The sequence below is a fragment of the Gymnoscopelus microlampas genome (genome assembly GCF_963454915.1).
Source record: "Gymnoscopelus microlampas genome assembly, chromosome: 7".
In the NCBI taxonomy this organism is placed as follows: Eukaryota; Metazoa; Chordata; class Actinopteri; order Myctophiformes; family Myctophidae; genus Gymnoscopelus; species Gymnoscopelus microlampas.
In genome coordinates this window covers 22,876,760-22,893,493 of record NC_139944.1, presented here as the reverse complement: position 1 = coordinate 22,893,493, position 16,734 = coordinate 22,876,760, and the positions used below count along the sequence as shown (strand labels likewise).

The 16,734-nt window shown below is 41.7% G+C and overlaps 1 protein-coding gene across 1 annotated transcript in view; it reads right to left on the bottom strand.

Moving 5' to 3' along the window:
* Positions 1-16,734, bottom strand: part of poc1a (POC1 centriolar protein A) — a 64,894-nt gene that overhangs the window by 7,878 nt on the left and 40,282 nt on the right. Inside the window, exon 10 of the mRNA XM_084062409.1 lies at positions 9,893-10,123. Within this exon, the coding sequence (XP_083918535.1) occupies positions 9,893-10,123 (231 nt within the window). The remainder of the gene's footprint in view (positions 1-9,892; positions 10,124-16,734) is intronic.

Here is a 16,734-nt window from a genome sequence, read left to right as displayed (position 1 = left end):
AAAAACATGTCTACAACAAAGTGAAGTCATAGACAAAACCTGTCTCACTTATCAATCAGGATTTGACCACAATACAGGTACTAACATTCATAACCCAGGAAGTATGCAGACCATTACAGAGTCAAATGTTCCTTATCTGCCGGCCACAGTCACCCGAATACATACAGCCTACGACTATGGCACTCTGAAAAAAAAAACATGATTTGCATTCTGACCGCCCAGGTGGCACGTTGACTATGAGAGGTACTACAGGCCTGCTGCCATACATTACTGTCAATTATGGTATATCTCACCTTTCGCCTTTCTGTCTATCTCTGTCTCTGCCTGCTACAGATGAAAACATGTTCTCCGAGCCTCAGATCAGTTAGATTAGACTACATTAATATGAATCCTTTACACTGTGAACGTGCAGTGGAGGAAGCAACAGATAGCTCCCAGATTTAAAATTCTGATTCAACCCACAAATGTTTTTACTTTTTTCTTTAACACAATCTAGACAAGACATTATTTTTTTTAAATCTTTGTTGACCTGCTGGTTTTGATGCATTTTTTATCAAGTGCTGAGTCAACACAGCCATCTACCAGGAGATTTTAGAGCATGTTGTGCTTCCGTATGTTGATAAGCTTTATGGAGATTGTAACGGACCCTGGTACGGCCAAACCTTTATTTTGAAGGCTCTAGCTGGAACACGGAAGTCAGGGTGGCTGGCTTCCTGAAAGGGGGGTATTTAAGCCTAGCTCAGTGACAGCATGGCAGGAGAAATGTTTGTTACCGATGGCATGGAAAGAAAGGACTGCAGAGAGACTGTATGTCAAATATAGACCTGAAAGGATGGTCAAGGAAACGATTGCACAGAAAATGTTTATCAATGGACCTGAAAGGATGGTCAAGGAATGTTACAGAACTCTGCCATAGCGCCTAGCTGGAAGGGGAAAAAGGTATTATTTTTGTATAAATGTTTTTGGTACTGTTACTTGTCACTGGATGCTTCATTGAGTTTTATTGGTTTCTTATGGTTGTATATGTATGCTCTATCTAATGTATGGGATAATGTCTAATGTATTCATAATAATGTGTTAATGATTAGGAGTTTATATGAATTTTAGATATGTTTTGCCAGGTTTATTGATGCAATGATGTTTATGAATTGACTTTTGATGCATGTATTGTATGTTTTCTGTTCCTAGTTTTCACGTTGAGACACAAAATAAAAATGGTAAACTCATCAGTCGATCTTCAACTCCTTCATGTCCAGCTGGGTCCGCTACAGTGAAAACTTTACCCATCATCTCCACATCTACCAAACTTCACCAAAAGGGCCTGCTGTCTACACCTGCAATAAAATGGACTTCTCTCACTCAGTGGCATCTGAGCTCAACCTCTACTAAATCAAACCTGTTTCATGGATTTGATGAACAGTTACATGGACACAAACGGTACAGCTACAGAACATTATACTCAAGGTTGGGAAACAAAAGATAAGGACATATGGAAAGTGAATTTAACTTTGGAAATGTTTTGCATAAGGATTGTTTAATTTAATTTTCAGCTGTTTATGATTTCCAAGGCCTCGTTAAATTTGCAATACACTTATATGAGGAAAATATTATTCATTGTTACATTTATTTCCGATTATTTATGGTCTGTATTTAGTTAGCTAAGCTTAGCTTTGCATAAGTTACTGTGGGCTAAATCTAAGGCAGAATGCCAGATGTTAGCACGATGGTTAATGAGCCAAATGACCATAGAGACTCGGGGGTGGAGAAAAAAGTAAAAGAGCTTCTCTGCCTATTTGACCAGTGGAAGGTCCTGGTACGAGAAGCAAAGAAACAGTTAAAGTCCAATGTTGCAGAGACTGACCCAAAACTCGTCATAGATGCATTGGAGAAAAGTAAGGACATTTCTAAACAGTATTCTGAAATCCAAAAATGCATCACACCGGAAATTAACCTAAGATGGCGAGTGGATGCATGTGAATCTATATCAAATGATCTTTTCCAAATTGTTCATGAGGGTATGGTAGATGGCAAATTTAATGGACTGGAAGTGCCACATTTTCATGAACAGTTTGGTTATGATCATTTTCACTCCACACCCTCATCTGAGGCTGCAGCTGAGTTCACCACAAGGAAAGCAGAGGATGAGGTACGGATAGAGCAAGGGGAGCAGCAGAAGAGACTCCTGGACCAGCGGGAGAAACTTCTGGTTGGCGTAGAGGAGCAACACAAGGAGATCCACCAGAAACAGCCAGGCTCGGATGCTCTGGAAGGCGAGGAAGAAAAAGGCATCGAGAAACACATGGAGGTGATTGAGGGAGCAGCAGTGAAGCTCAGAGACCCAGCCCAGCAGGGTGCAGCTGCCATGGCCTCAGATCCCAAGGCACCTGGGGATTCAGTTGGAGCTGATGCCCCGCAGGTCGGAGGGGCCGAGACTCATGACGTCTCTCAGAATCAAGCCCAGGCTGCTGTTCGGAGTCCAGAGGCCCAGGCCCCAAAGGCACTGGCTCTGGTGACTTACAAGAAGGACGCCAAGGAAGATGCCCCGGCTGCTGTAGTGGCTGCAGTAGAGGCGGAACGGGGGGCTAGAGGAGTGCCACTGCGACAAGGACAATTAGACGAAGCACAGGCATCCCTGGCTAGACACCAGGAGGGAAACCTGGTCAGGGTGGGAGAAGGACTCAAGGTGGGAGAAGGATGGTACAGGTCATTGTTACCTATTCTGAGAGTTTTAAATGCGTCTGGGGTCACATGATTTTTGAGGATGTTTAAATCATTTGTAATTTTTTATTGTTTTTTAAAATCACTGTATAATTTGGTGGGAGTGTAACGGACCCTGGTACGGCCAAACCTTTATTTTGAAGGCTCTAGCTGGAACACGGAAGTCAGGGTGGCTGGCTTCCTGAAAGGGGGGTATTTAAGCCTAGCTCAGTGACAGCATGGCAGGAGAAATGTTTGTTACCGATGGCATGGAAAGAAAGGACTGCAGAGAGACTGTATGTCAAATATAGACCTGAAAGGATGGTCAAGGAAACGATTGCACAGAAAATGTTTATCAATGGACCTGAAAGGATGGTCAAGGAATGTTACAGAACTCTGCCATAGCGCCTAGCTGGAAGGGGAAAAAGGTATTATTTTTGTATAAATGTTTTTGGTACTGTTACTTGTCACTGGATGCTTCATTGAGTTTTATTGGTTTCTTATGGTTGTATATGTATGCTCTATCTAATGTATGGGATAATGTCTAATGTATTCATAATAATGTGTTAATGATTAGGAGTTTATATGAATTTTAGATATGTTTTGCCAGGTTTATTGATGCAATGATGTTTATGAATTGACTTTTGATGCATGTATTGTATGTTTTCTGTTCCTAGTTTTCACGTTGAGACACAAAATAAAAATGGTAAACTCATCAGTCGATCTTCAACTCCTTCATGTCCAGCTGGGTCCGCTACAGAGATGCTGATTTACGTTTCCAGTTTTGGCACCTGCCCACAGTGCCAAAACTACTAGTAACTGCTGTACTGACCATGGTATTACTGTGCTTGTCTGACCAGCCAACTGGCCTGTCCTGAACCCCATGGATAATCTGTGTTGTATTGTCAAGAGGGAGATGAGAGACACCAGACCCAACTATACAGATGAGCTTAAGGCTATCAAAGCAAACCTGCGCTTCCATAACACCTCAGCAGTGCCACAGGCTGATCACCTTCATGCCATGCCCCATTGATGAAGAAATGTGTTAAAAAAGTAGTCAAGACCAAGTATTAAGTGCATAAAGTAACATACTTTTAAGATGTTAAAAATGTCTGTATTATAAATCCTTGAGTGGTCTCATATAATATTCCAATATTCTGAGATGTGGATTTTTGATTTTCATGAGCTGTATGCCATAATCATCACTTTATGCGCAATGAATCTAGAATAAATGAACGTTTCACTTTTTATATTACAGAAGAAAATTAACTTTTCCACGATATATATATATTTTTTAGAAGGATATGTATATCTGCTATTTTTGAATAGTAAAAATATTGTTTTTTGTATAAAACCTAAAATGACAGATGCTTTCCTGGTTTTAATGGGTTAAACCTAAGTGACAGTATACTCTGTTGCACGACAGTATCATGTGACTAAAATAGTAGACTGTTACAACCCTCTGGTCTAGGGGTATTGGAATAGAGTCCCATGCTCTCACTAGTGGAGCTAAAAATAAAAAAGGAGAAATTATATTGATTGGGGGGGTGTATTGTATATTCAAGGAAAGACGCTCAGAAAAAAGTAAGGAAATTGGCGATCCTATGTGATCGGGCGGCACCTTGTACTGCATTAAAGGACTTATTATAGGATGACGAGGGTCCACGCACAGCGGACACACTCATGCCTCAATTTGGTGTCTGCAGACACGCACGTTTTCCACACGTGAGCACTACAAATCAAAATGGTGAAACCTGTCTCGCAAACCAACAGGAGGTTACTTCCAATACAGCAAAACTGACATTCTCTTTAGTGGGCATGTGGCTAAACAAAAAAAGAAAAAGTTAAAGAAAATAGCCATGCTGAGCCTTCCCTTTAATCATACAAATGTGTTTAATCCCTGTGGAAAAAAACTGTTATTATGAGTGAAGCCTTTCGTTAAGCTGAACTTTTTTCTTTCACTTTATCCCAATGTTCCTTATAGCTGCTGTTATAGAGCTTTTACAGACCAGCTGGTCTTGTTTCAAATCTATTCCGGTACTACTAAGTTAACATACACACACCGACACACATACATTTTGAGTGCATGTGGACACTTGCATGTGTGTATACACAGATATTTGCGTGCGTGCGTACACACACACACACACACACACACACACACACACGCACACACACTATTTTGGGCAGAGCGTGCGGTCCTCTGGCCGAGTGGTTTTGGGGAATTACAGACCAGGCCCTGCATGGTCGTGTGTGCCGTTCTGTTCTGGCGACCACTATACTGCCATGAGACGCCCACAAACTCCATCTCACAAGAGGCCGTACTGAAGCATGTAACATTCTGTAATTCATTTTTCAATGAGTCACATCACACAGCGGCTGTCTTGTAAACTAATGTCTTCAACTGTATGTGTGGTGGTGTGGTGGTGGTGGGGGTGGTACAAGCACTGTCATGGCAGCTAGAATTACTCATAATTAAGACAGAGAGAGCGGTGGGGGGGGGGGGGGGGGGGGTTGCTCATAACTGAGGGAGACAGGGATGGTTCATAACCACGGGTGAGAGAGGGAGATGTTCCTAATTAGGGGAGGGAGAGCGGGGAGGGAGAGAGATTACAAGAGTGTGACAAGGTAAGTCAGCGTACCTGTAGTACAGAAGTATGAAAGGATGAGTAAGAGAGATGAATTATAAGTGTGAGAGAGTGTGTGTGTGTGTGTGTGTGTGTGTGTGTGTGTGTGTGTGTGTGTGTGTGTGTGTGTGTGTGTGTGTGTGTGTGTGTGTGTGTGTGTGTGTGTGTGAGAGAGAGAGAGAGAGCAAGAGAGATTAGAGAGGGGGAGACAAGTGAAAAGTAGCCAACGCAGCAAACTGTGGCTTTGGAAGCTTGGTTCTAATGCTGAATAATTCATGTGTTCCCTCGCAGCTTCTTCGAGTGTTGGGTCTACAAAGAGCTGTAATGCTGAAGAATAATGGAGATGGGGGGGGGGGAGACAAGAAGGAAAATCTGCAGGATTCTACCGCAGAAATAAATAACGTTGCTTTGCCGGCCAAACCACCAGAGGCTGGGCGACGGTAATTTAAGACACCATCTGAAGTATAATTTAAAAGAACAGGAACATGAGCAGCTTTTTAGTCACAGTTTATCGAGAAAATTTGAAATATTGAATGGGTTCTGGGAAGACTAGGCTCTGGGAAGAATATCAAAGGCCTATAACGTGACAAAAATGGGTTCCGTCTATGTCTTTGGAACCAATGCACAGAAGTAACTTTGCACGCTATACTAAAGCAAGTGCACAAGTATTTAAATCTCTGGGTAAATTAAAGAGTTCTGTCAGAGTCACAAGTTATGCATGAGAGACTGACACGCAGACATTAAGATTTCGTTTTTTCATTTTCCTCTCCTTTCCAATTGTCCCCTCTGGTGCCGCCTGGTGGCCCCCACTTTTAACCCATTAAGACCTGAAGCCGATTCTACAAATGTCTTCTAAATCCCAACAGTATTCTGAAAAACGTATGTTTCTACACTATGTCAGTGGTGCTCAAACTTCTTCATGTCAAGGACCCCCAAAACGGGGGCCGCGGACCCCATCTCAAAATATTTTGTTCCAGGGACCCCCAGAAGCAAAGATTTGAGTTAAAAAATGTTAGCTTTAAAATAATATATATTCAAAGATGCACACATTTTCATCTTCATTCTATGAGCTTGTATATCAGCTATTTTTGAATAGCCAAAGTGTAAAATAATGCTTTTTAGCTCAAATAAAAAAATGACACAGATGCGTTCCAGGTCTTAAACCTGTGGTCTACGCAGCAGACTAAAAACACTGGCGGTGGCGGATGAATTAGTTCATTAATTCCTGGCAGTCAATGTTTTAATATGCAGGGGAAAACAAGTAACTTCAGCATGACTTAAAACAAGACAGGGTCTAATAATAATGGCGTGGTTTCATGTGGCTGTCTATGACAGCATATGACGTCAGTACTATGATGTCAATCACTTAGATTTTGAGGCGAGTCTGTGAACTTCTGATTCCCAGACGGCCCCCCTAAACATCTCTATATTTGGTCATGTTCTCAGCCCAATTCAACTGCCATTGACTTTGGCGAGTTACTTCCTTGGCCTACACTTGCAGCAAGAAATGTGGCACTGATCAATCCAGTGGTTTGTGAGATTAGCACACACATCTATCTATCTATCTATCTACACACACACACACACACACACACACACACACACACACACACACACACACACACACACACACACACACACACACACACACACACACACACACACAACTGAGAAGAGCCTTGCTTTGGTACTTGGATCCTGCACTGTCCTAAACAATGAAACCTGAAGTGGGCAGTCCACTTGGCTGGGAAAAGACCAAAACAGTGGGGTCTGGGGGTCAAGGTTCAGAGGTTGCCACCGACCCCCTTGGGAGGGGTTAGCCAGCCATCCGGCTGCCATGGGTCAATATTAAACACTCCCATATGCTGGACTGCAACCTTGTCAGAGAGCTAGAAACGATCAACATAGACAGAGAGAGACCTAGAAAGAGGTGCAGTCTGACAGAAACACAGGCATTCAAGCTGTGTGTGTGTGTGTGTGTGTGTGTGTGTGTGTGTGTGTGTGTGTGTGTGTGTGTGTGTGTGTGTGTGTGTGTGTGTGTGTGTGTGTGTGTGTGTGTGTGTGTGTGTGTGTGTGTGTGTGTGTGTTTAGTTGAGTGTGTACTATGTACCCATTAAACATTTAGGCCTACTACCAGTCAGAGTGCTTATGTACAGTATGAATGATGGTCTATGGGCTTACAGCTTAGAGTACATTCACAACACACTCAACAGCATGCACATACAAACACAGGTTTTCCCCTCCACGTGTCCTCTTTCACCTTCTTGGTCACTACTCTCCTTCTAATCCAGTCATTCTCATCTCCTATTCCCTTCCCCTCTCTCCGTCTCTACTCACCTGTTCAGCCTTTTTTCCCCCACACACCCTTCCATTTCTATCTAATTTGACCAATGAGAATTTCACCTCTTTACCTCTACCATAATTAACCACTTAAACCATATATACTTTGTTTACCGGGGTCCCCTCCCTTTTCCCCTCTACATCGAATCTCTTTGCCGTAAATAGCCAGTCTACAAGCTCAGAACACGTTGCAGCACGTTGTGAGCTTGCAGATCTGCTACGTCAAGTGTTCATCTATTTCTGCCGAATTTGTGCCCATTATGACAAGCCCAGCATATGTCCCCTGAATACTTAAATTGGAATGATAATTTCTTTCAGTTTTCCACTTCAAGAGTTCAGGTGAGGATTGTGGCAATCAGTTGAATAATAAAAGGCAAAGCACATAAAAACATATAGTTTATTGTAATCTATTCTATTTCTGCTTCAGATATTTTTTTATATATTTTGGCTTGATTTTATTTTTATTAGCCCTTAAGAGTGTATCATGACACAAAAATGTCTTTGGTGTTCCTCAGTGGAAATACGTGTATTGTCCTCTGTATTCATTTAATCTATTATGTCAAGAATCTTGTGACATTGCTTTCAAAAAGTGGTACAGTATAAGAATTCCAATTCCCGTCCCTATCACTGACCATTTTAAACCTGGTGTACCTATTTTGGGCATGTCATAGGTGAAAAATAGTGATAACACATCTACAAACTTAGAACAAGTCACAATGCAATGCGTTGTGAGCTTGTAGATCTGCAATAGGGCTTAAGTGGTTATTAAGTTAAACCAAAGTGAAGTCAATTGAGTCAATTAGAACGAGAGCTCTTTTCTAGTTTCTGTTTTGTTTTGGGCTATTTTTAAGTGTGACCTTGCAGATTCTGGTTTGGTCTGGCTTTCAGCCTCTACCGAGCGGCGAGCTGGAGCCCTGACAGAGAGGGCACAGCCTAACCAAACTTGGCCTCGACCAGCGTGCACTGTTTGTGTTTTTGTCCTCACAAGGAAAGAAAAATGAGGGGAAAATCTTCCAAAACAAGGACATTTTGTTGGGTCTTAATTTAGAAAGTAGTCATTTCAGAGTTAAAGTTAAGCATTTAGTGGTCAGGGTGAATGGTGAGTAATGCGAGTTGTCAGTCAATGAGATGTCCCTCCATTTTACGGTTTGTATACAAACGCGTGTCTACTCTGCACATGCGCTCATGTGTGCATGATATGTATGGAAAATGTTATAAATAAATTGAATACATCTGTACAAGTAATTATGGGGGAAAAAAAAACTAAAATCAAAATTTTAAAAATAGCGGAAATAGTAGATTTATTTATGAACATTTCTTAAAAACGTTGTAATGTATAAAATAGGGATAACGTGATTAAAACCAGGAAAAAAACATACTGTATATATTACTATTACGATATCTCAAGTCCCAGAGGATATCGATATATTGACCAGCCTATAATGAAATGGCAAAATATTAACAATAACTAGAAAGTTACACTCAGTAGAGTGTATAGATCTGCCTATAACTATGTCAATATATGCCCTTTCCACCATAGATATGAGTGATTATGTAGTTTTGCCCTCAACTGTGACCTTTTTGACTGATCATACCCACCACGTTTCATGAAAGTCCAGCTATCTATCTGTTCTCTATTGATCTTGAACTTGATTGTGATCTTGACCTTTTCAAGCCAGATGTTAATCACCTCTTCGGGGTAGCATACTGATCCTTTCCACCAAGTTGGATGAAAATGTGGCCATTGTCTTGCCTTGCTAAAACACACACATTGACCTTGGTTGTGACCTTGGCCAAAAATGTAATCAGGTATCCAGGGCAGCCTACTGATTACACCCACCAAGATTCACAAAGATCCGGCCATCTGTCATTTATTGTCATTGCCATTATTTTGCTAACACACATACAAAGATAAATGGAATGTAAATACAAAAGGAAAATAATAAGTGTAATAATATTGGAGTGTACAGTGTAATAAGGAGGTATTATTAAACCAAACAGCTACCAATAGCAACTCTACCTGTGTGGGCAGGAATGAGGCAGTAGTAATGTGCAACCGTTCAAACGGAAGAAATGAAAAATCCCCCAAAATGCAAGACAATCAAAGACAATTTAAAAAAAAGCACGCACATGAATAAATGGGTAAATGCAAAGTATGATCCAAAGATGATAAAACGGAACGGGCAACACAAAAGAGTCCCGGATTGGAGACACAGCCTGGTTCTTACCTGAGTGAGAACATCCAGTTGACCTACGATGTGCTCCAGGGTGCTGGCCAGAGCAGGGGACAATCCTCCATCTGAGGATGGAGCCTGAGCCTGCTGGGACTGCTGGGCGGAGGAGGCTTTGGATGCTTGGGACTGGGACGTCCTGCTGCGGCTGCCGCTACGACTACAGGCCTGAGTACAGGAGGCACTCTGGGAGTCCTGTCCATTACAAAGATCCACCGGCTCCAAGCTCTAAGCAGAGAGGACCAGAGTCAAACGAGATGTTAAAAGCGGAGCTCGGGATTGTCGTGAGCAGTGTTGGGATTAATTTTGACTTGTAATTATGTCCTTTTAATCGTGCAAACTTTAATTTAAAATTAGCTTAAATATTAATTTAAGCTAAAATAGTCATTTAATGTAGCTCTTAACCACTTACACAGCATCATTTGCACAGTCATAGCAACATAAGGGACACTACAACAGACAAGCTGGTGCAGAGAAAAAGTTACGTAGTGTAGCTTTAAGCCCTATATACTTACATTTCCATTTCATAGTACAAGCTCACGATTGGCTGTTGTTTGCATTATGGTTACATAGCAGTCACTAACCTACTGAAACTATCTCAGTAAAACGGTACCTATGATGTTTTATCCCGAATGAATTCTTGTCAAATTTTATTCAACATACTGTATCCAAAAATTGTTTCTCAAACCCAGCCAATTCCTTGTCAACTGCACCTTCAAATAAGGATAATATTTAGCTTTTCCACAGCATGGTTCTCAGAGAATGTTGCATCAACCCTCACATCTACCACAGGAGACATTTAGTTGTAAGGTATGTTTGTGCACCTATTCACACTCATGCCCACATGCACACACACACACACACACGCGCGCACACACAGACACACACCATCACCCGTCAGTCACCCAGTGTTATGATTAATACAACTAGACAGAAACACATGGACTCCTATGAGCACATATCGCCGTCTTTCCACTATCATGCCCACATGACTAAAGTGTGTGTGTGTGTGTGTGTGTGTGTGTGTGTGTGTGTGTGTGTGTGTGTGTCTGTGTCTGTGTGTCTGTGTGTGTGTGTGTGTGTGTGTGTGTGTGTGTGTGGGGAAGCACGAGTCTCCCAGACAATCCAGCTTCTCCGTCACAGCTGGGGAGACGAAAGCTGTTTTATTCATCACCACCCTACAGGATACGTCTATTAATCACACACAGCTAAAAGATGTCTAAGGCCACAGCTTCAAACTGTGCCGAGTTAAACTGAAGCCAGATGAGCTGGGATGTCTGTCGTAACCTGGGTCAGCAAATCTGACACACAGAGGGATGGTCCAAGCTGACACACTGACTAGGAGGTAGAGTCTACCTACATTACAGCCACGCATAAAGACTTAGGTTATTGATATAATCGAGAGCCCAATGCTCCTATGACGCCCGATTTATACTTCATTCTGCACCTGGGTCTCCCATGCTGAAAATAGCAGATCCACAACGTTGGAGTTCACAACGTTGGAGTTCACAATGTGTCGTATTGCAACGTGTTGTGAGCTTGTAGATCGGCTTTTTTTGTCACAGAAAAGTATAAATCAGACTCGCGTCATGCAAGTGTTAATGGATACTAATCTATACATACCAAATTTGGAGACCTACTCCTGTGACAAAGCTTTGGTTGCAAATCCAGTCACTCAAGGAAAAAACAAACCTGACAGCCCAGCGCATTATACAAAAAAAAAAAGGATTAAAGGGCTGGCCTGTAACTGTATTGGCCTAGTTTCAAGTCATTCATAGCTGCTGTGACTATGCTCTAAAGCACAATAACTGAAAACAAGATATCATATCCAGCATGCTCTCTGAGCAGGGCAGAATGTGAAAGGAACTCAATACCATTTGTCCTTTGATCTCTTCATGTTGTTGCTGAATAAATCCATCATAAAATACACTCCCACATTTTAAAGATGTGTGAAGATGAGATGTGTTGAAGTTATTTTTTTGTCAAATTCTGATTTAAAGAAATAAACTACTAGAATTTAAAGTGAGATTCAGTTGACCATTTTTTTAATCATGGTCATTTTAAACAAACTTATGCAACATATTTTTAACACGCAAGTGGTTGCAGTGAACTAGATGATTATTTGATCATCAGCACTAGTTTTTCGTTTCTTTTGATACCCAGCTACACTGTACGTCAGATCGAAGCGGTATCTTCTCTGAAGATCCAATTAGTCCTTCACTCAGCTCATCCCCCATTAACTTGTACTAGCATTGTGCTTCTAATGCTACTAACAAGCTGTCTAAAATTATTGTATCCGTTCAAATGGGGGTCTGTGAAAGTTAATTCTGTCTAAATGTTTTATCCTTATCAGCATGCATTAAGCACTCTCCAAAAAGAAGTAGCAAAGCTCTTTTAGGTAGAAAAAAATCACACCCAGTGTGAAGTGGGCGGTGTGTGGTCATCACAACATGACTCACTTAAAAAAAGGATAAATTACTTTTTTTAAGTCCATACTGCTATTCATAGGGCTTCACATGTGTCATGTGTTTCACTAGCCAATCACAGTCCTGAATTTGCAAAGTCAGCCAATCACATTACAGCTAGTGGTGATGACACTAGCTGTAATGTGATTGGCTGACTTTGCAAAAGTATAGATTTGCATTGACTGTGGAAGGGTTAGGGTTGTAGACTGCGTTGTAGACTATTGGCCAATCACGGTGCAGGATTGGTCAGTGTCCAAAACTCACTTATAGGGGGCGGTTACACCGCCCCAAAAATCACACCCAGTGTGAAATTAATTATTATTAATTTCATCATGCGTCTCGCTAGCCAATCACAGCGCGTCTGCGAAGTTTGAAGTTAATTTTATCATGTGTCTCGCTAGCCAATCACAGCACGTCCTGCAAAGCTTAGCCTATGGGCGTGTTTTCCACAGCATGGCGTCACAGCGAAAGACAAATTTTCACGACGGAAAGAAAAACTTTCACCACGGATGGGTCCTAAACCCTCTTATAGGAGCGGTTGCACCGCTCAAAAAAATCTAATCCACTTGGGAATAGCGTGACTCAAATGTGGATCTCGGACTTCCTGTGGACAACCTGTGACGTCAGTCATCTATGACGTCTGTCATCTATGAAATAGTAGGCCTACATATGACTCCAAATTTGGGCAAGGCTTCAGCCTGATCAGAGCCCCACTGACACGAGTGTCCTCATCCTAATATATTGGCTAATGTGTGTGTGGGCCACACAGTGGCCCCGTCACTATAACTCAGACATAACCATATAGAAACCGTGTCGTCATGACATCAGAGTCAAACAATATATGCATATATGGAGATCTGGTTGTCCAAAGCCATTAATGGTCATGCGCATACTGTATATGGGAACACGGACTGACAGATACAGAGATCTCCATATCTCCAAGGGCACACAAGGGAGTAAGGGACACACAGGTAGATGGGTACAACGGGTACTCTGACAATGCCCCGTCAGGCCGTCACCATGACTCAGATATATTGGTCGGATCGGTGGTGCGACTCTAGAAATCAATCTAAAATGCGGCGGACAAGTAGTCTGACTGCACATGCAGTAGAAGATATGCATGTACGTATGTGACATTAAATATTTTAACTAGATGTTATTCGTTAAGCAATACAAGCAGGACAGCATAAAAACCTGAATAGAAAGACTTCTCAAAGCTTTGCTTAAGGACAGGGGTGCAATGCTCAGTGGACGGGGTTGCACGCCGAGCAACCACTTATTTGGCCAGGGGGACGCGCAGGCACACGCATAGATTTAAAACTACTTTAAAATTCACACTTCATCAAAGTTTACAAAGGCTCCCGACTCACGCCAGTACATTTAAGGCATTGTAGGGAGTTCAGACATAATCAAAAAAAAAAACTGTTGTCAAACACCGCCCCTCCAGCAGTTCTTTTCCCCGACCACCAGGGGGTGACGCAGGGGGGACTTTTTAAATGAGTCATGCCCAAAATAGGTTGCCTTATGCGGATACAATTCGCGGAAATGCCCGACCCTACGGTTCTCTGAATTTATATTTTTAAATAGGCTCTTTCATGATAAATTGACCACATATATGAAGCTCAACAACTAAATTCTATCCAAACGATTTTTTAAAAGTAAATTATGTGCCTCAAAAAAGAAGTTTGAGAGCGTTTTAAAACCGAAAGTAAAAAGTTGATACGGGCACGGACGCGCACGGACACGCACATGCGTGCGTTAATTTACGACCCGGACATAAACAACATGAACATAAACAGAAGGGAAAATACGGATTTCAGACAGAGGACTGTGTTTCAATGAAGGAAAACACCCCAGCATCATTATATAGTGGCTGATAGAGGGGAGAAAATGCAAAAAATATATATATACATATTTTTTAAATTTAGGCTTAATGTTCCCTACAATGCCTTTAACATAGGAATTAGCCTATATGCATATCAATTGCCCATTGTGTGACCTGTACTGTAGGTGTTAAGCGACGTGCGCGTCACGTCATTAAAATAGAGAGCATTGCAGAGCAACCACTTCTCAAATGAGCATAGCATCACTGCTTAAGGACTTTATTAGCAGGCGAGGTCTTTAGTGGATAACAGGAATGCAATTGTCACAAGATTAAAAGTAAAACTAAGACAGCAGACCTATTCTCACAATGGCCTCTTCCTTGAGTTATCTAGAAATAGTGGTTCCCAAACTTTTTAGCCCAAGACCCAAAAGAGAAATCAGATGTTTGCCCGGGACCTGTGAAAATAGCAGATCTGCTATTTTCACTACTTCTTAAACATTTGTTTTTTAATTTAGGGAATTTCTTTGATTCTTTTTATTTTATTCATGCAATTATTTTTGAAAAATGTTTCAACTCATGCAAATGTGTGAATTTTTGTGGAAATCTTTATAAAATCTTTTAAAAAAATACAAATGAATGACAAAATGTAGGAAACAAATAATAAAGGGATATTCACTCGCGACCCACGGAAATGAATCGGCGACCCACAAATGGGTCCCGAACCCCTGTTTGGGAAACACTGATCTAGTAGAAGGTTATACCTTCTATTATCAAGCTGCCCAGTCTGCTACACGGACACCCCGAAACACAGCACATAAGAGGCCGTTCTGCTACTTACAGAGGTGGTGTATGGTAACCATGCACAGGTTAAAAGTTACTGCATGGAAATAGTGTTGTGGAAAATTAGTGGACAGTGATGACCCCACCCCCTCCAAAAAAAAAAAAAAACAATTAGAAGGATACATTTAATCTTTTGTCATGGTGTATGCTTTGTACAGGCTTAACACCTGTGATGAATGACTCCATAGAGACAGACACTGAACTAATGACACCATTATATTAAAGTGTCAAACTCGTCATTATCAATCACTGTGACTACGGAACAATGCTGTAATTAAAAGCCCTCACAGCTCTAACCTGTGGAGCCCTGATGAATAGCTGCATGTCGAAACGCACACAGCGTGTATGTAGAATATTACATTCATGGAAATGCACGAAGCCATAAGTTTAAATTGTTCCTTATAATTACTTAATTAATAATTCAGTATTTGATTGCAGACCGCTCCTCTACACTTCTGTCGGAGAGAGAGAAAGTAAGAGGGTCTAGTTTTCATAAACCAATTAAGGCAACATTCACATATGACCAGATTAACTTTTGAGTGTTGAGTGTACGACTTCTAGCTTTGTATTAAAACAGCTGCTTAAACACACACACACACACACACACACACACACACACACACACACACACACACACACACACACACACACACACACACACACACACACACACACACACACACACACACACACACACACACACACACACACACACACACAGAAGCAGAGGCATACGTGGACGCAGACAACGGCCCAGACAGACAGACAGACAGACAGGCAGACAGACAGGCAGACAGACATACACACACACAATTACCACCCTCCTGATGAATCACCTGGTGTGGAAAAACCAACAGTGGAAAATTTCCTGCGGCCCAAATGAAACTCTTGGTCTGACACAGCTAGCTATCAATACACCCAGCTAGCCGCACACAAAACTATTCATCACCATCACACACACACGCACGCCCGCCCGCCCGCCCGCACAGGTGCGCACGCACACACACACACACACACACACACACACACACGCACACACACGTTCCCACTTGTTTGGATCTGTCTTTTTCAGCTGTAAGCAAGGGCTACGGTACAAGCGTGTATGGAATGAACAAGTGAGTAACCGAAGAAAGAGAAGACCAAACTGAGATGAGCAGAGAGAGAGAAGAAGAGAGGACAAGGAGATGAGGAGAGAGAGGAAAAGAGGTGTAGAAATATATTCTGTACTTCTGTAGACCATGATGGCACCAGTCAAATCATCTTACGTTCTAAACAAGAGGACTGGGACTATCCTCTGAGATACATACAAGTGAGTTACATAATATGGCTTATTACTGGACAAGCTATCAAGACAGCCATATTAATAATACAATGGCGCTGCCTTAAGGAGGAAGATACAGAGATGGTAGGTTTTTTTGGTAGGATCCTAGAGGCAATCCGCCTTTTGGGCAGGGGAGATATAGGGCTCATAAGTTTCAGGCAGAGCTACTTGTCAACCATGCAGTAGGTGTCGAACACCTGGGTCGAAATGTCTTAATGGAAGAGTGGGGAGACTGTGTGGAACACTCTCCATCATACAGTTTGGTTAAAATAAAGTTTTATTCATTAACCCATTTAGACATGAGGCTGATTCTAAAAACGCCTTCTAAATCCTAAAAGTTTTCTGAAAAGTTCTCTGAAAAACTTCAAAAATATAACATTTAAAAAAC